Source organism: Zosterops lateralis (genome assembly GCF_965231275.1).
Source record: "Zosterops lateralis genome assembly, chromosome: W".
NCBI lineage: Eukaryota > Metazoa > Chordata > Aves > Passeriformes > Zosteropidae > Zosterops > Zosterops lateralis.
In genome coordinates, this window is record NC_139801.1 from 29726486 (window position 1) to 29750394 (window position 23909).

Sequence of the window (23909 nt, forward strand, 5' to 3'; positions counted from 1 at the left end):
TATTTCTATCCCCAAATCTTTGCCTAAAAGCCTCTAACTGCAAATTTATAAATGGAAAAAAGGGGGGGATGGTTTACATTCTCTGTTCCAAGGGAAGCTCCAGCTTTCCCTGGCAGATACCTGCCTTCCCAAACCAAGACACATGCAATAGCAAAGGCAAATATCACCCACTATTTGGATGAGAAGGAGAGATGTAGGCGATGAGGAAATGGTATTCTTAAGGACCTGATAGCTTGGAGGCCTGGAGATAATAGAACTATTTGTGAGAAAAAAGCAGATAAGGAGTGTCCAACAGGGTCCCATAGTCTCGACCAACATTTTCTGGATTTCACCTTAGCAGCCTCAGGAGGCCAAGCACTCAGGTTCTTAGATTTATGTGTTACTAAAAATCACACCCAAAATGTATCAGACTTGTCAGAGTGTCAAACTCTCTGAAGCAAGCCTTATACCTGGACAAAGCCCTTAGAAGGACGATGGAAATACTTGCGGAGGGTAGAGTGGTGTCTGGATTGGGGAAACACACCTATATATAACCTAAATAAAAGTCAGTGGAGGTGTAGAGAAAAATAAAACAATGAAAGTTGATCTAGCACCATAAGGTTGATGGCCAAATTAGTTTCAAATTGCAGTAAGTAACCTTTGAATTGTGTTAAATCTCTGGAAGTTCCTTCCCCAGGTTACACTGTCTGGGCTACTTCAGATGGATATTGGACCACCTGACTCCTACTTGGACCAATCACCCAGCAAGTTACCTTACGATTATTAACCTTATGCTCAACTTGGAGAAGAAGCCCCATAAAAGCCCAGTATTGGAGTAAGGTAAAAAGAGACACCGAGGATGAATGGACAGGGCCTTCAGTTTCCACAGCGTTTGAATAGGCTTTACAGAGTTTTCTCTTATCAGAAGCCATGGCTCTAGAAAACAATATTTTGTTAGAAAATCTAACTTGGCAAGTAAGGAAACTATCCAAAGCCACAGAAAGGGGATCTCAAATTATAAATAGGCAAATACAGGCAAATACTAAATTGACATTACAAAACAGGCTAGCCTTAGATCTATTGCTGGCCAAAGAACAAGGGGTTTGTGGGTATTTAAAATTGGATAGAGAACATTGTTGTGTACACAGCCCAAATGTAACAGAAGATCACCGAAAACAACAAAATGTGGCAAGTTGCTGAAGATAGCAATGCTATCCAAAAGGCCTCTGAAACTAATTGGTTCAATAAAATTCTTCAAGGAATAGGGGGATGGTCCCTGAGAGGATGGCTGGATGAAATACTGGAAACAATGATAATTATAGTTATAACTGTAGTAATTATTGGTCTTGCTATTGGCTGTCTTCCCAAAATGATCAATCATAATCTTGTGGGAATGTATGCAACTATAGATAGAAATCAAGTTGACACTTATCAAATGGCCCTAAGGAATTTGAGAAATTTCAAAGGGGGGAATTTATACAAAAAAGGTTATTTCAATTTCTACTGTAACTGGGAGCTTTTAGCAGAGACACTGTGACTGTGAACTTTCAGCAGAGAAAAAACTGTGAACCTTTAGCAGAGAAACAAGGCCCGCAAAAACTGTTCTCCAAGCAAGGATGTTGAAGAAGAGACATATGGCTCAGAAATGCAGCTACAGCTGCACAGGACCGAGTTTAGGAACTTGGGGAACATGGGGAGGGTTTTATGGTAATGGCCAAATTATAATATGCATGTAGTGGCTGTATATTAGCAACACACTTGTAGAAACTGGGGGGCATGTTAGGAGGAGTTATCCCCTGTACCACTCTAAGTGCCTGAATAAATGATGCCCTCTTTAATACTAAATTGGTGTTAAGGGGCGTCTTAGGGTGACTTTATGATGCTTGTATCCCCAATCGTCTGTTCTGTGCTGTATATTGAGTTCTGTGCCTTTAAGACCGGTTCTGAGAGCGAAGGAAGCAGGGAAAGAAGTGCACAGTTTGTTTTGAAAAACAGCGTTCACTCCTCTGCATTTTTTCCCCTCCCTAGCACAGACAGCAGACGGACAAAGATGGTTTTTTTTGCTTTTAGTTAGTTTAGCTAGCTGAGGCAAAGAAGCTTCCTGGACTGTTTTTTTTTTTTTTTTTTCCTTTTTCTTGGAACTGTTTAAACCTGCTCTGGACTGAAAAACCCAGAGGAGCACTGGGGAGCTCGCACCAGGGCCTGGACCCCCAGAGGGATGAATAAAAAACTGACAGAATCAAGCTACACCCACAGCAAGGACTTTCTCAATTTGCCATCTCACTCCAGACAAGAGGTTTTATTGTTTCATATTATTCGTTCTTTGTGCTTGTGAGCACTTTGTTTGCTAATAGTTTTTTCCACTTTACTCCGAGGAAGTTCTTTTCCTGGACCAGCTGGGGGGAGGGGCTGTTTGAGTTTGCTCTCCAGAAGAACCCTATCTCAAGGGTTTTCTCCCAAATTCACCCTAAACCAAAACAAGGGATCTTATTCAACCATTTTCAGTAATTTGGTGATACTTCAAACAATCAATTAAGCACAACCTTAAACCATTACTGTCATTAAGAAAATGGAGCATTAATATAGTTCACAGTAAAGCAAATTCACAAGGGATGAGACAGCAGGAAAAGCAGAGATGGACATTTTCCTCTAGTCCAAAGTCCTTAACCCAGATGTCTGGAGAAGGAATCGTATAGAGAAAAACAAGGGATTCTAAAGGAGCAATAACTGGTAGATTATTTGTCCTGATTCCATCTGGGATAAGAGCTCATTTTCTTCTCAGTAGCTGGTAGAATGCTGTGTTTTGGATTCAGTATGAGAATAATACTGATAATACACTGATGTTTTGGTTGCTGCTGAGCAGTCCTTACCCTGAGACAAGGGCTTTTCAGTCTCATGCTCTGCCAGTGAGGACCTGCACAAGAAGCTGGGAGTGAGCACAGCTGGGACAGCTGACCTAAACTGGCCAAAGGGATATTCCACACCATAGAACATCATGCCCAGTATATAAACTGGAGATGGGAGGCTTGGCCAGAAGCTGCTAATTACTGCTTGGGGACAGGCTGGGCATCGGTCACTGGGTGGTGAGCAACTGCATTGTGCATCACTTATTTCTCTTGGGTTCTGTTACTCCCTCTCTCTCCTCCTCCCCATAATTACAAATATTATTATCAGTAGTATTATTAGTTCAATAATAACAACAACAAAAATTTGTTTAGATTATTAAATTGTTATTATCTCAACCCATGAGATTTACCTTTTCAATTCTCCTCCCAACTGAGGGGAAGATGGGTATGGAGAGGGAGTGAGTGAATGGCTGCATGGTTATAAGTTGCTAAGTGGAGTTAAACCACAACAGTCCTTTTTGGCACCCAATATAGGGCAGAAAGGATTAAAATAACAGATCTTAACCAGAGCTTGTTAAAACAAATTTGTTTTAAGTATTTATTCTATTAGTTTAGTAGTTGCTGGTCACAGTGTGTTTTCATTTGCTGTGCCATGGTTTGACCCTGGCTAGATGCCAGGCACCCATGGAAGCTGCTTGCTCACCCCCCACTGCAGCTGGACAGAGGGGAGAAAATATAATGAAGGGTTCATGAGTTGAGATAAAGATCAGGAGAGATCGCTCACTAAATACAATCAAGGGCAAAACAGGCTCACCTTAAAGATCTAAAGTAAATGTATTGCTAACAAAATCAGAGCAGAATAATGAGAAGCAAAATAAACCCTTAAAAACACCTTCCCTCCCCCATCCCTCCCTCCTTCCCAGTTCTACCTCCTACCCCAGCAGCACAACGAGGCATGGAAAGGGGGTTATGATCAGTTATCACCTGTAGCTTCTCCTGCTGCTCAGGGAGAGGAGTCCTCCCCCTACTGCACCATGGGGTCCCTCTCACAGGAGACAGTTCTCTGCAAACTTCTCCGATATGGCTCCATCTCGCAAGCAGCAGCTCTCTGCGAACTGCTGCAACATGAGTCCCTCCCACGGACAGCACTACCCCTCAAACTGCTGCAGCATAGGTCACTCTTCCACGGGGTGCAGTCCTTCAAGGACAGGCTGCTCCAGCCTGGGAGCAGGGCCTCTCTTTCCACAGGTCTCCCACAGGATCACAGCTTCCTCTAGGCATCCACCTGCTCTGGTGTGGGCTCCTCCACGGGCTACATGTGGATCTCTGCATCCCCCATGGATCCCCATGGGCTGAAGGGGGATAGCCTGCTTCACCATGGTCCTCCACCATGGCCTATAGAGGAATCTCATTTCTGGTACCTGGAGCACTTCCTCCCCTTCCTTCACTGACCTTGGTGTCTGCATGTTGTTCTCATATTCTCGCTCCCACTCCTCTCTAGCTAGAATTAAAACTGCACCCCAAACTCTGTTTTGATTTCTTCTTAAATATGTTATCACAGAGGCGTTACCACCATCTCTAATTGGCCCAGCCTTGGTTAAGCAGCATGTCCATCTTCAGAGTCATCAGGGATTGGCTCTGCCAGACATGATGGAGGCTTCTAGCAGCTTCTCACAGAGGCCACCTCTGGGCCCCCCTCACTACCAAGAACCAGGCTGTGCAAAACCAATACATACTGGTTTTGGTGTATGTGTTCCCTGTGAAGTAGTGGTTTCTGATATGAAAGAATCACTGATCATGAACCTAATCTGGTATGTGTAATCAGAATTGGGGTCCCCTCTGTAACTCGGGAGACATCTTGTGGGGAAGATCAATAATTATACCTTTTATCTTTTTTCCTTGGGGATCCAACATATGAGATAAATATCTTAAAACTTTTCCTTTCTTTTACCTTTGGAAGCCCTCCAGCCCTCCAGGTTGAATATACTGATTACAGTGGCATTTCAGAATTTTAAAGATTTTTATTATCCTTGGAATACCCTTGAATCCAATGTGGTCCTTTTACTACTAACAAGCATGGGCTTGCTTATGGTTCAGATCTTGTTTAGGGTTAAGCAACAAACTGTGATCACCCCAACCTCTGTGACAAGCACTGCAGATTGAGGAAGGAGAGGGACTGTACCTACTCAAACCTTGGCAACAAGCATTGCAGCTGCTTCAATCCCCATGATAAGCAGTGCAGCCACTAAAACTCCAGTGATGGGCACTGCAGCTATTAAAATTCTGATGATAAGCATTGGGGCCACTCAAGCTACTTTAAACCTTGCTACAAGTACTGTGACTACTCAAATTCCAGTGATGGATGCTACAGCCAGACTTTGATAATGGGAAATGCAGTTGAACCAGAGAACCAACCTACGCTGGTATCAGTCACCCCTATACACAAGAAGAAATGCACATAAAAATCATCCTGTTAACTAAACGGCAAGGATGGCAAAGCAGGGCCATCACAGGAACAGGAGGAAGAGGCAGAAAAAGACCAAAAGGCAACCACTTCATCCCTATCCCTGAGTGATCTGCACAAGATGAGAAAAGATTTCAGCCATCATCCCAGTGAGCACATTACCACCTGGCTGCTCCGATGCTGGTATAATGGGGTTAGCAGTTTGAAGTAAGAGAGTAAGGAAGCCAAGCAGATGAGATCACTTTCTATGGAAGCAACCACTGACCCTTCTGCTGTGGGTTTGCTGAAGGCCGAAGAACAACAGGTGCTGATTGCTACCACAAAAGTGCACCAGAAGCTATATCGCACCGAGACTGTAATTCCCATCCATAAGCTGATTCATGAACTGGAGAGCCAAGAAGTGATCAGCAGGACCCTCTCACCCTTTAACAGCCCCATATGGCCAGTGCAAAACTCTAACAGAGAATGAAGGCCAATAATAGACTACTATGGCCTGAATGAAGTCACGCCACCTCTGAGTGCTGCTGTGCTGGACATGTTGGAACTTCAATATGAGTTGGAGTCAAAAGCAGCCCAGTGGTGCCACAACTGGTATTGCTAATGTATTTTCCTCAATCCCTCTGGCAGCAGAGTGCAGGCCACAGTTCCCTTTCACTTAGAGGGGTGTCCAGTATACCTGTAATCAACTGCGCCAGGGGTGGAAACACAGCCCCACTATTTGTCATGGACTGATCCAGACTGCACAGGCTGAAGCTCTGGAACACCTGCAATACACACTAATGACATTGTGTGGGGCAACACAGCAGAAGTTTTTGAGAAAGGGAAGAAAATAATCCAAATCCTTCTGAAAGTGGGTTTTGCCATAAAACAAAGTAAGGTAAAGGAACCTGCACAGGAGATCCAGATTTTAGGAATAAAATGGGAAGATGGACATCGTCAGATCCCAGTGGAAGTGATTAACAAGATAACAGCAATGTCTCCACCAACTAACAAGAAAGAAACACAAGCTTTTTTAGGTGTTGTGGGATTTTGGAGAATGCACATTCCAAATTACAGCCTGATTGTCAGCCCTCTCTATCATGTGACCCAGAAGAATGATTTCCAATAGGGCCCTGAGCCAGGAAAAGCCTTTGAACAAATCAAGCAGGAGATAGTGCATGCTGTAGCCCTCAGGCCAGTCAAAACAGGGCAAGATGTAAAAAATGTGCTTTATACTGCACCTAGGGAGAATGGCCCTACCTGGAGCCTCTGGCAGAAAGCACCAGGGGAGACTCAAGGTCGACCTCTATTGTTTTAGGGTTGGGGATACAGAGGATCTGAAGCCCATTATACTCCAACTGAAAAGGAGATGCTGGCAGCTTATGAAGGTATCCAAATAGTTTTGGAGGTGATTGGCACTGAAGCACAGCTTCTCCTGGTACCCCGTATGCCAGTGCTGGGCTGGATGTTCAAAGGCTAGATGTCTTCTCTACACATCATGCAACATGTTACATGAAGTAAATGGGTTGCACTGATCACACGAGCTCACATAGGAAACCCCAGTCATCCAGGAATCTTAGAAGTGATCACAGACTGGCCAGAAGGCAAAGATTTTGGAATGTCACCAGAGGAGATAATACGTTCTGAAGAGGCCCCACTGTATAATAAATTAACAGAAAGTGAGAGGCAATACGCCTTGTTTACTGATGGATCCTGCCATCTTGTGGAAAAGCATCAGAAATGGAAAGCAGCGGTATGGAGCCCCCTACAACAAGTCTGAAAACTGCTGAAGGAAAAGGTGAATTGAGTCACTTTGCAAAGGTGAAAGCCATCCAGGTGTCCATAGACATTGCTGAATGAGAAAAACGCCCTGTACTTTATACTGACTCATGGATGGTGGCAAATGACCTCTGGGAGTGGTTGCAACAATGGAAGCAAAATAACTGGCAGTGCAGAGATAAAGCCATCTGGGCTGCTGCGCTGTGGCAAGATACTGCTGTTTAGGTAGAGAGAACCTGGTTGTGAAGGTGCATCATGTAGATGCTCATGTACCCAAGAGTCCAGCCACTGAAGAGCATCAGGACAACCAGCAGGTGGATCAGGCTGCTAGGATTGAAGTGGCTCAGGTGGATTTGGATTGGCAACGTAAGGGTGAATTATTTCTGGCTTGGTGGGCCCATGACACCTTGGGACATAAAAGAAGAGATGCAACATATAGCTGGGTCAATGATCAAGGGGTGGACTTAACCATGGACACTACTGCAGAGTATCTATCCCAGGTCTCTTCAGCATCTTTATTAACAACTCGGACACAGGACTTGAAGGAATACTAAGTTTGCTAACAACTGTTAAATCCCTTGAAGACAGGGATGCCCTGCAGAAAGACCTAGACAAATTAGAGAGAGGTGCAATCACCAACTGTATGAAATTTAACAAAGATGTGTCAGATTCTGCACCTGGGAAAGGGCAACCCTGGTTGTGTGTATAGACTGGGGAATGAGAGGCTGGAAAGCAGCACTGCAGAAAGGGACTTTGGGGTCCTGGTTGATGGAAAGTTGGATATGAGTCAGCAGTGTCCTGGCAGCCAGGAGGGCCAACCGTGTCCTGGGGTGCATCAGGCACAGCATCATCAGCCAGGCAAGGGAGGTGATTGTCCCACTCTGCTCTGCACTAGTGTGGCCTTGCCTTGAGTCCCGTGTGCAGTTTTGGTCACCACAATATAAAAAAGATATTAAACTATTAGAGTGTCCAAAGGAGGGACATGAAGATTGTGAAGGGTCTAGAGAGGGAGCCTTATGAGGAGCAGCTGAGGTCACTTGATCCATTCAGCCTGGAGGAGACTGAGGGGAGACATTGCAGTCTTCGACATCCTCATGAGGGGAAGTGGAGGGGCAGGCACTGATCTTTTCTCTCTAGTGACCAGTGACAGGACCCGAGGGAATGGCTTGAAGCTGTGTCAGGGGAGGTTTATGTTGGATATTATGAATAGGTTCTTCACCCAGAGGGTGGTCGGGCACTGGAACAGGCTCCCCAGGGTTCAGGGGACATGGTCAGAACTACTCCCTGGGACCCCCTGCAATTGGCAAATCTACAGGAAAAATATGGACAATAACCAAGGGTGTCAGAAACTAAGTATTTATGGAGAGTGAGCCTCTTGGGGGGAGACAGAATATTGCTGGACGGAAATGAAGCTGACAGATCCTGAGGGCCAAGAGTCTTATTAAATCTAGGACCTGAGCCTACCAATCAACCCCATTCCATAACCAGCAGTGTAGGAATTTTGGAATTAGGTTTGAACTACCCATCCTGGGCCCCGCACCAAGGCCTGTGAAGCCTGTGGCATAGCTAGAAATTAGTTGGTGAAGTTGTGACCCAGTTAAAATTAGATGTTAAGGTGTTAATGGGAGATAGTGGGTTTTCTAGGTGTTAATAGGTATAGTCATTAGTGTGAACCCTTTAGCCACCTTAAGGAACAAGTGAAACAATATCTATTTACATTCTTTCTGTGTTGTGTGCCAATGAAAATGTATCTGCATTTGTAAACTATCTAGAAGAGTATATAACCTGCCATTTTATTAGAAATAAGGGGAGAAAGTAGCATTAATCATACTGATTGGATCTGCGTTTGCTCCCGTCCAGCTTCCCATTTATTTTTAAGGATCCACTCACTTTACAGCAGGGTTGCATGTTGGGCAGGAGGAATAGATGTTATGGAAAGAGGAGAACCAGCTTCCATACCCATACAGTCAGCTAATGAAATAGCCGCCACTGGTACAAAGGCAGGTTTGCCTCCAGGAAGTGTATAGATGTGCAAATGGAGACACCAATCTCTGCAGAGGTGTATCCTAATATATTAAGACCTCTGTTGAGAGGAGCCTCAACATTGTTAAAAACTTATTTAGTGGGGCAACAAGATGAAATTAGAAGAGATTTAATGCATAAAGAAGCATTACAAGATCCCCAAGCCCTGAGATGAACTATCCCCACGTGGGCAGGACTCTTGCATGATAGAAACCATGCAAAGAAAATGGGCTGAGAAACTCATCACAGAGAATAAACTCAGGCTATTGAGAGGAGCCCAACAACTGAAATGTGAACATACCCCACCCAAGATAATAGAAAGATCAAAAATCCCTCTTCACTTCTGGGAAGAGTGAAATGAGCTGTGGAGGATGGCAGTGACTTTAGGTATTTCCCGTGCAGCTCTGAGCAGACAACCGACTGCAGTAACAGCAGACTTAGTCAAAGTAGTACAATGAAGAAAATGAAAATTAGAAGGCTCCTAAGTACATATATGTTGAATTTAAAGTGTTAAGACCCTTAGTTATTGTATAATAAGTGTATTAATATCTTGAATGTTTATTTTGTAATGTAACAATGAGAAGCCACCTTGGTAAGCAAAAAGAGGGGGGCTCTTTGAAAACCGCACCCCCCCCAAGCAGCCGGAGGAGAGAAAAGCCCCCGCGCCTGCCAGAGTGCCCCCCCGAGCCGCTGAAGAAACCGAAAACAAAAGCTGTCGGCATGCCGCTCCCCCCCCCCCGAGCGGTCCACTCGCCTCGGACCAGCGCAGTCTGGCTCCCAGAGCCCGCAAACCGCCGCCGCGCGGCACGGGCTGCCGAGCTGGCCCGAGCCCAGTGCAAAGAACCCCTGCGCTCCCAAAGTCTGCTCCCGCCCTGCGGCACGGCCGGAACGTCCCGCCCCCACGTGCCCGCCGCCGCTGGACCCGCGCTCCCACCACCGCCGCTGCTCCTGGACCCCTGCCGCTGCCGCCGGAGCCATGCCGTGTGCCTCCGCAGTCACCGCTGGCGGCCCCGCTCCCACACCACTCCCACTGCGGAGCCGCCAGAAGCATACACACCCCCTCCCCCCATCGAAACCGCAAGACCCCCGAGCTGCCAGACCCCGGCCCGACCCCCCCGCACCGCGGAACGGCTGCCGGCACTGTGGCACCCGCTAGCTGCTCCCGCCGCCGCCCCCAACAGGACCTCCCGCCGCCATGGGCTGCAGCGCCGATTGCGAAATAACCCCCCCCGGGCGACCCCGTGCTATCAACATGTAAATTAAGAACCCCGGTGTACACTGGGACTCTTTTTAAAACCAAAAAACCCCTATAAAAACAAATCAATGTAAAATTTAAACCCACAAAAGACAGTACTAAACCGTGTATACCCTAAAGTATTAATGAACAATTTTTTGTAACTCGCTGTAACCTAAAAAGTACCCAAGAAAAAGCAGGACCCCAAGCCAACCCGACAAAAACAAGAACTCCTTAGACCCCCGGCGAGGAGAGAGTTCCCAGCTTTGCAGGAACTTCAGATTGCAAAGCTGACCAAGACCCTCCTCCTCAAGGGTAAACTCGGAAGGGCTGAAACCTCCCTCGAGCCACCCTTGTAAGAGCTGATTAATCAAGGCATTTTAAGGAGAAAAATATTATCTCCGCCCACTTTTAACATACAACAAGGGGGAAACACAAATAACATAAACCCTTCACAGGAAAACCACCCCCCACTCCCCCCCAACCGTTTTGAGACAGCAGAAACACATAAGGGAAAAAACCCTTGGGCCTCATCAGTGGCCTATTATGACCTATCAATGGTCTGATAAGGATGGGTCCCATATCTACTTACCAGTAGGACCTAGAAAACAAACTTTGAATTTTCTAATTGATATAGGAGCCCAAATATGTCTAATCACCTCCACAGATGCTGAAAAACTAAAGTTTTAAAAGAAAAAAGGTTTTAATGGACAAAGTATTATATGTTATACTGCTAAATTACATTTATGGTTACCTGGGGAAAATGAATGACCTCACATACATTTGCAATTGCAGACCATGAAGAAAATATTTTAGAATTCAATATTCTTAAAGGAAAAGTTTGGCAATTGCCCAATGTGAATGTTTGGTTATTTGGGCCTGCAAAAACTCCAAATAGTAAATTTTCTGGAGAAAATAGGAAAATTAATCTATTAAAAATGTCTCCAGTTTTACCTGTTTTGACTGCAACCAATATCAAACAGTACCCTGTTTCCGCTGCAGCCAGAGAAGGGATAAATGAAGTAATTAGGGATATAGAATACAGGGGTATTTTATTTAGGACACACTCCCCATACAATTCTCCTGTTAGGCCAGTAAGGAAATGGGTGCTGGTGCTTAACTACTGATTATTGGTGGCTGAATGTCAACACAGGACCATTTCCTGCAGCTGTCCCAAACATTGCTAGTCTCACTGCTACCCTGCAAGTAGCTGCACATAAATGGATAGCAGTTATAGATATAAAAGACATGTTCTTCAAGGTTCCACTTCAGGAAGAAGAAAAGCCTAAATTTGCATTTACTTGAGAGGGGACATAATATACCTTTAACTGCCTACCCCAAGGCTATAAGCATTTCCCAACAATAGCACACAATGCTCTAGCTGAATCCCTTTAACAAATAGAAATCCTGGGAGGGGTACAAATTTATCAGTACATCGATGATGGGGGGTGAAGGGGAAGATTCGGTAAGAACAACAGCACAGGATATATGGAATAAATTAAATGATGAGGGGATCGAAGTGCTTTCTGCTAAATGCCAAGGGCCCTCTAAGGAGGTAAAATTCCTGGGAGCCTGGTAGATTTCTGGTCAGGCTGTAATCCCAGAGAAAACCATTACAAAATTGGATGCTAAACCCACCCTGACTACTAAAAGGAACTTCAAAAGATCATGGGTACTTTAGGATATTGGAGAAATCATGTTCCTGGATTTTCTATAATAGTAAGGCCATTGTACTCAGTAATGAGGAAAACCCAGACCACGGGAGTGGCTTGATAGTCACAAACAGGCTTTGCAAACACTAATAGAAGAGTTAAAAACATATCAATCACTTGGACCAGTTCATCCCAGTGATCCTATAATAGTTAAATGGGGTTTTGCTGAACATAGGACTTAATGTAATATGTTCCAGAAAGGCCCTCATAGACCCAAATAACCAAAAGGGTTCAGTTTCACAGCATTAAAAGATACTGACTGAAGAGATATGCTGACTGGGAAAAGGAATTATTGTCTCTGACCCAAGCTGTCAAACAGGTAGAGAAAATTCAACAGCATCAACTTGTGCAAATCCAAGGACCTTTTAACTTGTTAGCCAGTATGGAAAAGGGCAGTTCTCTGCCTAATGGGATTACACAAAAAACAACAGTACACAAATGGTATGCATATTTTTCAGGACTCACAGATCAGATGGATATAACTTAAGGACTGACAAAACCTACAAAATTGCAACCCCATATATGCTGGCTTTGCAACAGCCATATAAGCCTAGTCCTATACAGGATGCTCCTCCATTAACTTCAGACTCTGAAGCTAGATACCTGGTTCACTGATGCCTCAGCCAAACGGATTGATGGCAAATGGAAGTACAGAGTAGTTGCTCTTAACTTTCAGACAGGAATGGAAGTAGAAGAAGGAATGGGAAATGCCCAGGTGGGAGAATTAAAGGCTGAACTGCTTACAGTAAATGAGAAAGAAAGAACAATATATGTTTGGGCTAATGCCACACAGTGCTAGTGTCAATGGGAAGCATTAGGTTGGCAGGTAAATTGAAAAGGAGGTTTGGCAGAAGGAAGATTGGATATGGTTCTTGTTACAGGCTCAGTCCCAACCAACCAACAAAGGATAGTTCAAAGCTCATGCCAATAAAGCCTTATAGACCAATTGAAACACCAAGGTGGATCATATGGCAAAAATTAGAAAGATAAAAATTGATCACTTGGAAGATCCACAACATTGGTATTGATTGGGTAAGTGGCTACTCTGTAAACTGGGGCATACTGGAGGTTTTATGTTTTGCCTAACAAAGTAGAGGTTGGCCATTGACCAGGAAGATGTGTAAAGGCATTCTCACACAATGTCCCCAGTGCCAATTAAGACTTGTACAAAATCACCCAGACCAGACACTGCCTTTACTTATGAAAAAAAACACTGTGGTCCACTTGGCAAATAGATTATATTGGACATCTGAAGACATGTAATGGTTACAAGTACATCCTAAGAGGTATGGAAGTGGTATCTGGACTGTTAGTTGCTACTAAAAGCAGGCAAGCTGATGCCAAAGCTGCTCTTTAAGGACTCTGTAATTGGTTTTCCAGTCTCCCTATTCCAGATTCTATACAGAGTGACAATCACACTTCACCAGTGTGATGGCGCAAAACAGGCACAGAAAGAAAAGTATCAAATGGGTTTTTCATGCACCTTATTATCCCCAAGCAAACGGAATGGTGGAGCATACAAATGGTGTGCTGAAACACTACCTTAGACCACACAAACCTGGATGAGATGAAAGGTTACCCTCTGTATTATATGAGATAAATAACTACTATGAACCAATGGGTAATCCTGTTTCATGAGCTTTCTTGAGCCCCATGTCTCTTGAATCAAGTTCAAATGATAAGATTGAAGCCTTTTAGGAGAATTTAAAATTAGGCCAACCAGTCATGGTCAAATTACTCCAAACTGGAATTGTACCCATGACTCTAAGTGACACTCAAGCACCACTAGCCTGAGTGGCTACTGACTCTAATGGTCACCAACAGAGAATCAGTTCCAGATGGATATTTACCACATTTTCAACTAAGGAAACTAACCTGTCCCATCTTGTGCATCTGCTGAGATATACGTTATTTTATTTTACAGGTCAATGGCTGCTATTGGTCATCATCCTGATGGTAACATCAGGAACACTACAGTAGACCCAATATCCTCCAACATACTTGGAGGCCTGCCTAAGCATGGACTTGCAAGACAGATCCCATGGGCCAGTATGTATCTGTTTACAAGGGTCCCCCTACAACTGGTAGATGGTGGTGTCATGCATTAGTAGAAGTCCTTTGAAAATCTACTAAAGACACAGCCAAAATAGAAACACAAAACATGGAACATCACCAGTTTGTCTCACCCCAATTCTAAAGGACTGCAAAGTGAAACAGAAAAACACAGTTTTAATTCATTATGAAAGAAGCTGAGTATATCCTGGAGTGTATAAAGGTGCCTAGCATTCCTCTCACGAGTGCCACCAAAATTATCAAAAAGTCTGTAAAACTGACCCCAAACATCTCACTGGTCAGGGCCTATGTAGTCAAATTGGTAGGACAACAAATATTGTCTAATCCCTCTTGGTCTTGTCCTGGGTAACCCAAAATTACTGTATTCCATTTTTATCTGTGGCCAAAATTGTTAGTGTTTCTTTAAGACCTGGCAACATGGCTGGAAATGAAACCCTGGGGCTGGGGGAGTACCAATCTTATTAAGTTTGGGGCACTCAGGCAGGAGCTCTCTTGTCTCTTGGTTCTGGCTCTTTTCCTTTCCTTCTTGCAGGGAGAGAACTGAGGTAGTGCAGGCGGAGGCTCCCCTTCGGTTTTCCTTTGTTTCTCTCCAGCCTCTGAAGGGGGTTGCTTTGGGCTGGTTGCTAGACTGGCAAATGTAGCAACCTGAGAAGCTGCATTTAGTAAATAAAACTGTTTCAGAGTGAACTTCGCAACATCTGTCGGCAATGCAGAGCCAGAGCCAGTCGGGCCTGGGGGGTGCTGTTTCTGCTGCTTGCAGAGACCATTTCTTCCTCCCCTGCAAAACACCAACAGCTTGGAGACAGCAGCACTGACCCTGGCTGAGTCCAGTGCATGGCAGGAGGCAGTGAGCGGCAGCACTGACGTCACACACATGCACCACCACAGCTGCCGAAAGGAAGCGGAGGAAGCAGACACTGCAGGGCTGGAGCTTCCCAGACAATGCCAGCAATTCCCATCTGCCACCAGAACTGTTTTGTAAGCTTCTACATCCCAGTTTTTTGTTCCAGGGGTAAACTTGAGGCGAGCAAAGTTTGTCAGTAATTTTCCCTTTGTCTCTCCACACATGGTCGACTGAAGGTACCACCTTGGGGGGAAGGGTTTGTGTGCCATTTTCCCTTTGTCTTTCAAGCCACGGGATCATCAGTGGAAGGTGTCATTTTGGGGAAGGGGTTTCTCCACCATTTTGTTTCTCTTTGATCCCGGGGAGTCTGTGAGATTTAGCAATTTTGTATCTAGTCATTATTTACTGTTATTTTTTGCCTGTTGCTGCTTCATTTTTTAGTAAACTGTTATTTTTTCATTTATATCTACTCGTATTTATTTCTCTTTATTGGTGGAAAGGGATTGGTTAAAAATAAATGGGAGGTAACTAATTTTGGAGTGTTTGTCCCCTTAAATTATCTTAAACCAAGACAGGTCTTTAAAAAAAGTAGAAATGTCCATGCAAACTGATGTTACAGCTATCAGACCAAAGTGTTTGCCTTTTATACATACCTCTTCTCTTGGATGGTATGCCAGGCTGAACAAGAGGACATTAACTTGTTTTAGGAGGGATGTAACTGGTATATTTTGAACTGGAACTGGGGTATTAAAAACCATTGATCTTGAAACCCTGGCTAATAAATTAGGTACAACCATTAGTGATTTGAGTACTATAGAGCAATCTTTAGAGTCCTCCTTATCTGCTTTAGGAAACACTCGGTGGTTTGCTTCAACTCTCTTTTCTGAGACAGAAAAATATCCAAGTGCTAATCATGAAGTACTGGCTGATGCTTCAAGAATTACTCAGTGTAATGTGTCTGGCACTAAGCTGTATCCAAGCTCACTTAGGGATACAAACTACCAGTGCTGCAATAATTAGAGAATGGGGAAATGGATTTTTACTTATTGTGATAGATGTAGTGTATAAATTCGTGTATAAAAATGTTGTATTAAAAGTTTGGACTATTAAAAGATACTTGGGGCATCTCCGGGATTCCAAGGCCCATTGTGCAGCTGTGAAACCACAAAATTTGCAACAGAAACAACAGGGCCTGGCTGGAGATGGCCCATTCATCAAGGATGGACTTCTACTTAATGGCTACTCAAGACCTGATATCAATCTTGGTGGAGGATCCTGAGAATGATCAAATCAGCACCCCAAAGGAGGAGTCCAGGAAGACTCTTGAGACTTCTTTCATACTTAAGGGAAATCCTTTCAAAACCTTACTCGGGAATAAAAAAATGCATGAATATTTGGACTTTCAATAGACGTAGCCTCTGGACAGAAAAACTGTATAAAAGATGTATGCCGAGACCCAGCATTCGTGGGCAAGGTTGGATGGCACCGTTGCTGCTGGTAACCTGTTCACCCAGCAATCAATCTATGTTATCTGATTTTATTGTGGCCTTTTAATTTGATCTTGGAAAATTGCTAAATAAATTATTTTAATTTGGATTGGCTTCTAATCATTTATAACACTTATTGAAATTTGAAAGGTAATTTGGGGCAACGTAACTAAATTTCAGAGGGAATTTCAATCCTGGTGGTCTTCAATCAAATGTTCCTATGACCCAGTTGCTAATAAGGCCACAGCTTTTTTATGGACAATAAGATATGGTTCAGTGTATATCTAGCTTAGTTCTGGCCAGGACAGGGTTAATTTTTTGCAGTAGCAGGGAGGGGGCATGGCTAGTACTCAGACGTTATTCTATACCACCTCTGGTCATTGCTAGGGGAGGGGAGAAAAAGACTTGCTTCAGAGGGGTTGAGAAAACATAGTGGGCGGAGCAGTCCAGTATTGTTTATTGTCGGGGGGGGGGGGGGGGGGGGGGCTTTCCATGTAAATAGTTTTTTTTTCTTACACCTTTTATTATTAATATTGTTGCTGTTACTGTTGGTTTTCTTATCTCATTGCTGTTTCATGTAAATTCTTCATATCTCAGCCCATGATCTTTGCCTTTTGTGCCTCAAATTGGTGTGGGAGGGAAGCAGCGCATGGTTTTAGCAGGAGTATTAAATTTGAAAATACCATTCTTAAACCACAACAATACCATATACCAAATCATTACACTAGGACTAAATCACAACAAAGCCATACTCTATCCATTGCAACACTGTACATAGGCTTTCAAAAAAAAACAATCACACACGGCAAACAATTGAGGTAGATGCTTGTATGGTGAGAGTATGACAGGGACTTATATGTTAAAGTAACACTTAAAAAGTCCGAGATACCTGTTTAGAAGCAGAACAAAGCATTTGTCACTTTGAAATGTACTCCAAATGATGCCTTAAGTTTTAGCTTTCATGTTTTTCAGATTCTGTGCTGCTTAGGGGTGTAGTTCTGAGCCTCATATTAAGTGCTAGTAAACTCTCTTCACAGAGTAGGTAGACAAAACAAATCCTTTTCCTGCTGAAGACCAAGGACAACGAGTACAACTCTCAGGCCCAAAAGCATAAACAATCGTGGACCAAAGAGACAAACAAGAAGGATGAGACCTCACGACCTGAGGCTGTGGTTGGACAATTGGGCCCCAATATGCAAATGGACCAAAACTTATAAAAACGTGAGACCTTGTGACCAGTCGTGCATTTTTGTGACCATTTTTAGTCCACCTTGGGTGTAGCCCTGGTCAGGCTCTTGTGCTGCCCAAGATGTACCCTAAAGGCCTTTCAATAAATATCTACTTTATTCTCTACCTCTGTCCAGTCTCTGTTTCAGGTCAGCCTTCCCAAGGCATCACGACGATGATCCTGAATCCGTCTAAGTATACATAGGACAAGGATGTGCAGCATGTTTAAGAACCCCTTATGTTAACAGTAAATAACACAAAGATACAGCTTTCTAACCACTCCAATCTATGTATTCGTAACTTTATTAACATAGCAGGATGTGATGTCAACTATTCACTACAAGAAACTGTGTTCTAGAACATATACGGCAACTTTGTGTTATATGACACTTTGTCTCCAACACCTAATGGAATGGACATTACCCTGGTCAAAAAGCTGTTGGAACATCCTGATCTACACAAACTGGGAAAACAACTGAAAAGGGAAAGTTGGAAAACACTAATCACTGTCCCAGATGATGTGGAAAAAATACATCATGTCCTAGAGCAAATGAAAGGGGATGGAGAACATAACTAGTGAGACAATATAGCAGCATACAGCTGGTTTGTAGCTAGACAAAATAAATCTGATAATAACAAATCCAATTCGGCTAACTTGGTTTGTTCTAGAAGTCCCTAGGTGAACAAAGACCTCAGACAACCCCATTCAAGCCCTGGATGCAGACACATCACTGGCCAGAGACCTGGGCAGTGCAGAGATTCTCAACCAATCAGCTGTCCAGGCCCAGGAAATTCAAACTCCCTATAAAAGGGAGTTTTGGACAATAAAAGAGGTTGTCTGCTGATGACCCTCAGTGTGTACTGTGTCATGCATCTGTCTCCAACCCACAACCATCATGTAAAAGGACAATTTGTTCGGATGCTGTTGGGAGGAAACAGGTAAAAGCAGAAGAATGGTGAGAAGGATGGTAGATTCGCTCAAGGGACCTTGCAGCTGGGAATGCCAAGGCCTGGAGAATAACAGCGTGGCAAACTCCATGTATTATGCCTACTGCTGCTTATCCTCTGTCTGTTTTGAGAAGTAGAATCTCTGTGTAGAGATAATGTAGGTGTTTGGAGAGACTTGGAGACCCCATAGACATGCTTGAGCTCCCAGTTTTAGGAGATGGAAGATCAAAGCTCAGAGATCATAAAAACTTCAGAGGAGATCACAGCATGATGGTAAACTATGCGTGTGTAGGCCCTTGATAAATGGGTGCAAACAGCAGCCCCACCCTAGGAAGGACTGAGCCTGACAGTGCTGTGTTCATGCTTGTGTGTCTCCACCCAGGTGTTGCTTCGGAATCCTCCACTTAGTGAGGTAATAAAATAAATTTATTCCTTGCATTTCAGCCATTGTTTTGTGGTTGCTCTGGCCATCTGCCTGTGTTAACTCACATAGATGGTTTCCAACCGCAACGGGCATTCTGGACTTAATGTTACATCCTGTTATTACAATACTGTTATTAATCGGAATCTGTTTTTTATTAGTAATCATTGTATATATGTGTGGTACCTAATCCAACAAATAAGGATACTAACCCTTCCAGAAGTATATGAATTGAAATAATAAGTGGGTTTTTTGCCAGAATCGATAGCTAACTCTGTATTATGATCTGTTTAATATTTCCGGCTAAATTCTAACTGATTTTGATAATAACTTTGTGTGTAAACATGTAATGTATAATTATAAAATAGCTAATACTATCAAACCACGAGTTAAGTTAAAATAGTAAACCTTAGGAGATTGATGTACCTCAACATATTTAAGGATAATGTACACATATGCAGTGGATGCTTTTATAGCATGAAGGCAAGAGATACCTGCATTACCATTTCATGAGATAATGATTGACTGAAGTCACATGATAGAGTATAGCAGGATACTCTGCCTGGAATGGGGAAAACAACTCAAACCATGTCCTATTTGCAAAGCTATCAGAGATAAATGAAGAAGGGGGAGTCCTGCTGCTTTTGGTGTTGAACAATGCTAAAACCAGTGTGACTCACCAATCCCAAAGTTAAACACCCTGATAGCGAGATAAAGATGTGGTAGACCTGGTAAAATACCCGGATAAAGGAACAAATTATACTACTGATAACTAATCTAAAGCTGCTGAGCTGACACAGCTGGTCTGGAGACATATGACTGACAGTCAATCACTTTATACTATAAAAGCCCAGTCCCAAATTTTAATGTCAGGGTCTTTTAACATACCCCTTCTTGGAGTGTATCTGTGGAGATTCCTCCCTTAAATGGGGACACCTCTCAATGTTACTCCTCGAGGCCGAGCAAAAGAGATTTGCCCACGATCATAGGTATGGGTGAGTAACATCAGTCTCTACTTAATTGTTTTTGCTAGCTTTAATGTTGCTTCAAAATAGTGCATTATACTATACTAGTAGTTATAGCTTCTATACTGTGCAGTAAATCTGATTAAGATATTTTTGTCTAATCATTATCATAATAAGTCATATATATTTATATAAATACATCCGGTTTGTCATCCTTAATCCTGCAGGACAAAGTTGTATAAAGGTTCAATTACACCTATATAATCCTTTAGACATAAACTGTTAGCCAAGTCTGGGGCTATGATTGGATCCGGCTGCACCCAGGCTCCTCTCTCTGAGGAGTTTTAGAAAGCAAGGCGGTCCTCTTTGCACCTCGTGATTCAACCAGAGGGCTTCTCTAATAAACTTTGTCTGTAGGTGTCCCACTTTGCTGCAACATAGCCACTCTGCCCCAAGCGTGTAGCACTGCATGGAGTTGCAGGACCTGGCACTTGGAGTGAATGAACTCAACAGACTTACACAGTCCATAGTCCATAGACTAAGGGAGTATATCTGTGTCTAGATCTATCAAAAGACAGGTGATGGAGTACTGGGAACTGTGACCTGGCATGATCTAAATGGTATGGAATTAGGGATGGAAAATGTTCTGGATTCTGCTGGGAGAGTTCATTTTCTTCTCAGTAGCTGGTACAGCGCTGTGTTTTGGATTCAGTATGAGAATAATGCTGATAACACACTGATGTTTTGGTTGTTGCTGAGCAGTGCTTACCCTGAGTCAAGGGCTTTTCAGTGTCTCATGCTCTGCCAGTGAGGAGCTGCATAAAAGAAACCAGGAGGGAGTATAGCTGGGACAGTTAATCTGAACTGGCCAAAGGGATATTCCACACCATAGAACATCATGTCCAGTATATCAACTGGGAAGAGTTGGCTATGAGGGGCCAATTGCTGCTCAGGGATGTGCTGGGCATCAGTCAGTGGTGATGAGCAACTGTATCGCACATCACTTGTTACTCTTGGCTTCTGTAACTCTATGTCCTTCTTGTGACAATTATTAGTAATATTATTTGTATTTTTTTATTATTGGAATTATTATTTTGTTTCAATTATTAAATTGTTCTTATCTCAACCTGATTCTCCTCCCCACTGAGGGGACAGATGGGGGAGTGAGCAGGCATCTGTGTGGTACTTAGTTACTTAGGGGTGAAACCATGACATTATTTTATAACAGAAATCAGCTGATACAAGCTGAATGCCTTTCTGAACTTGCACTCAATCCCTGTTTTTTTCTACTATACTTAAATATACATTTATTTCACTTTTTTCTAGTTTTTGGAGTGGACAAGGAAAATTACAATTGTAATAATTGGGGGAAAATCATATTTTCAAAGAGCAGACAGAAAAGCAACATTACCTAGAAATAAGTAAAAATAACAAATATTCATGTTATGGAAGAGGTGTACTAAACCACAGGATTTAGGAAATAAAAAAAAAAAAAAGTACAACAAAAACACTTGTAGCTGACATTCTGATCACCACACTTTATCTACTGTTTTCTGACAGAAGCTATTTAAAAAACATAAACTCATTATGTTAATGTATGTAACATCTGGTGTAATGATTCCCTGAAGAGGTGTGCATATGGGGGAGCAAAGAGGAAATCAGCTAACAGAAGTGTTTTATTAATGCAAGTGGAGTGCTGAAATAGTTCTGAAATCAGAACCTTTACCTTACTCCTGTTCAGTCATATTTCAAGAGGTACAAACTGAATTGCTAATTCAGTTTTAAGAGAATAGGAAGGAAAAATATATTTGTATATTCACACAAGATTAATATCAGAATCAAATCATGGTGTAGTTGTGGCAATTATCAGAAGCAAACAGTTTCAGGAGTTTAATAACTCTCACTAGCACAGCTCTCACTTATATCAGTAACATTTTCAGTGTGCGGAATACAGTAATAAGAGTTAACTTACCTACAGTAGCTCTAATTAAGGGGGAGGAATCACCAATATTGTTCAAACATTCACTTTTAATGAAGTCAGTTACCCCATTTGGAAAGTTGTGAAAATGTGCTTTTACATTATTCTTCAAGATGAGACCACTCAAGGAACGTGTCGGCTCATCTGCAACCGAAAATAATTGCATTTATAACTTCTATTAGGATAAAGTAAATTTGCAGAACAATGCAACAAGATCAAAGCTTGCAGTGATAAATATTAATCTCTGTTTCCTTATCTCTCCTTCCAAATACAACCATCAATTTACATAACAAAGTTTTTTAGTTTCAGAGTTCACTTGTGAGCAGATTCATGTTTAGTTCTTCAACCAAGGGCATAGGTAACTTGGTATTACTTCTGAAGCATGCTGAAAGTGAGATGTGGATGTTCTACATAGAAAGGATTAGTTTATAGTATAGGAAAATTTAAATTTAAAGTTTATAGCAATCCTAATCAGCTGATAAAGCTAATTTTAATCAGCATTTTAGCCTTTGGTCAGTTGTGCACCCCCAGCCTACCCACTGGTGGGGTGGGGTGAGAAGCAGAAAAGGCCTTGGCTCTGTGCAAGCCCTGCTCAGCAGTAATGAAAACATCCCTGTGTTATCATCACTGTTTCCAGCACAAATCCAAAACACAGCCCCATACCAGCCACTGTGAAGAAAATTAACTCTACCTCAGCCCAAACCAGAACAGAAGCCCTGATTTTGGCAAGAAGTAAGGATGTTTAAAGTTCATTTGCACCAAGAGTTATAGTTTACACACAGATCTATTCTAGGCCTTCAAAACTATTAGCATCCCCAAAGAAATATAAGAAAAATAAGAGATATAACTTTCAAATATAAAAAATTTTAAAACCAACAGTGCATCATAACACAAGGACTCTTATCATACCCATGATGATTGACTGAGGGCCATTAAAAATACTTTCTAGTGCAATCGGTGCTAGTTGAACAAAAATTGCACTTTTAAAAAGAGGGGGTACTGCTAAAATTAATTTTAATCAACTGATTACGAGGTCCAAAACCAGAATGCTGTATACGAGTAGTAGGACAAGATTTTAAAGTATATTTCAGTCTTCCTTTAAAAAGCACTAATTTTCATTCTCTGTAACTATAAATATTGATTTAAAACATCACTCTTACATAGAATTCAGTAACTTCATAAACCAGGAATCCACCCAATGCATATATATTTAAAAGAATTCTATAACTTTGCCTATACTACAGGTTTTAAATACCTACCAACTTCTAAACAATGTAAAAATAAAAGTTCTTGCAGGGCACTGCATTTCAAGGGCAAAAAACTTTTCTAGGAGAACAGATTTACAATTTTAAATAAAAATACCAAAAACTAGATGAGCGGACATACCTGTCAACTACAGAATGTGGTTATGAGATGTGACAAGTATTATTATTATTATCATTATTAGCAGCATTATTGTTATTACGTGGCAAGTCAAATGAAGTAATTTTATAATTTTGCTTAAAATTTTGAATATGTCAATAACAAAGGTCAGGTAGAGAACATCCTAAAGGTGGACATTCTTACTTGAACTCTTGATCACTCAGGTTTACCTGAAATGCTCTCTGAATTCAAGGTAAAATCTCTCCATTAATTATTACATTAATTTATTATGTCCAATTATTATTTCCTTGCATATCTATAATCCACTGATAGGTATGTACATGTCCAAGAGATACAGTCCTCCATGAGCAGTTATTCAGAATTAATGTTGTGTCTGCCCAGGAAGGAAGCCAAAGGAGTTTTCTTTTTATTTACACACTATTTACAGCCCTTGCAAGCCGCAATGAAAGCATTATTTTTAGCAGCCACAGTTAGACACAGAATCACAGAATCATTTAGGATGGAAAGGGCCTTTAAAATCATCAAGTCTAACCATTAACCCAGTACTGTCAAGTCCACCACCAAACCA

The 23909-nt window shown here is 42.4% G+C and overlaps 1 protein-coding gene across 3 annotated transcripts in view; it reads right to left on the reverse strand.

Moving 5' to 3' along the window:
* Positions 1-23909, reverse strand: part of LOC310922099 (transportin-1-like) — a 92769-nt gene that overhangs the window by 62441 nt on the left and 6419 nt on the right. For all 3 annotated transcript variants that reach the window (XM_083882443.1, XM_083882442.1, XM_083882441.1), the window contains exon 4: positions 21953-22102. In XM_083882443.1, coding sequence (XP_083738569.1) covers positions 21953-22102 — 150 coding nt within the window. The remainder of the gene's footprint in view (positions 1-21952; positions 22103-23909) is intronic.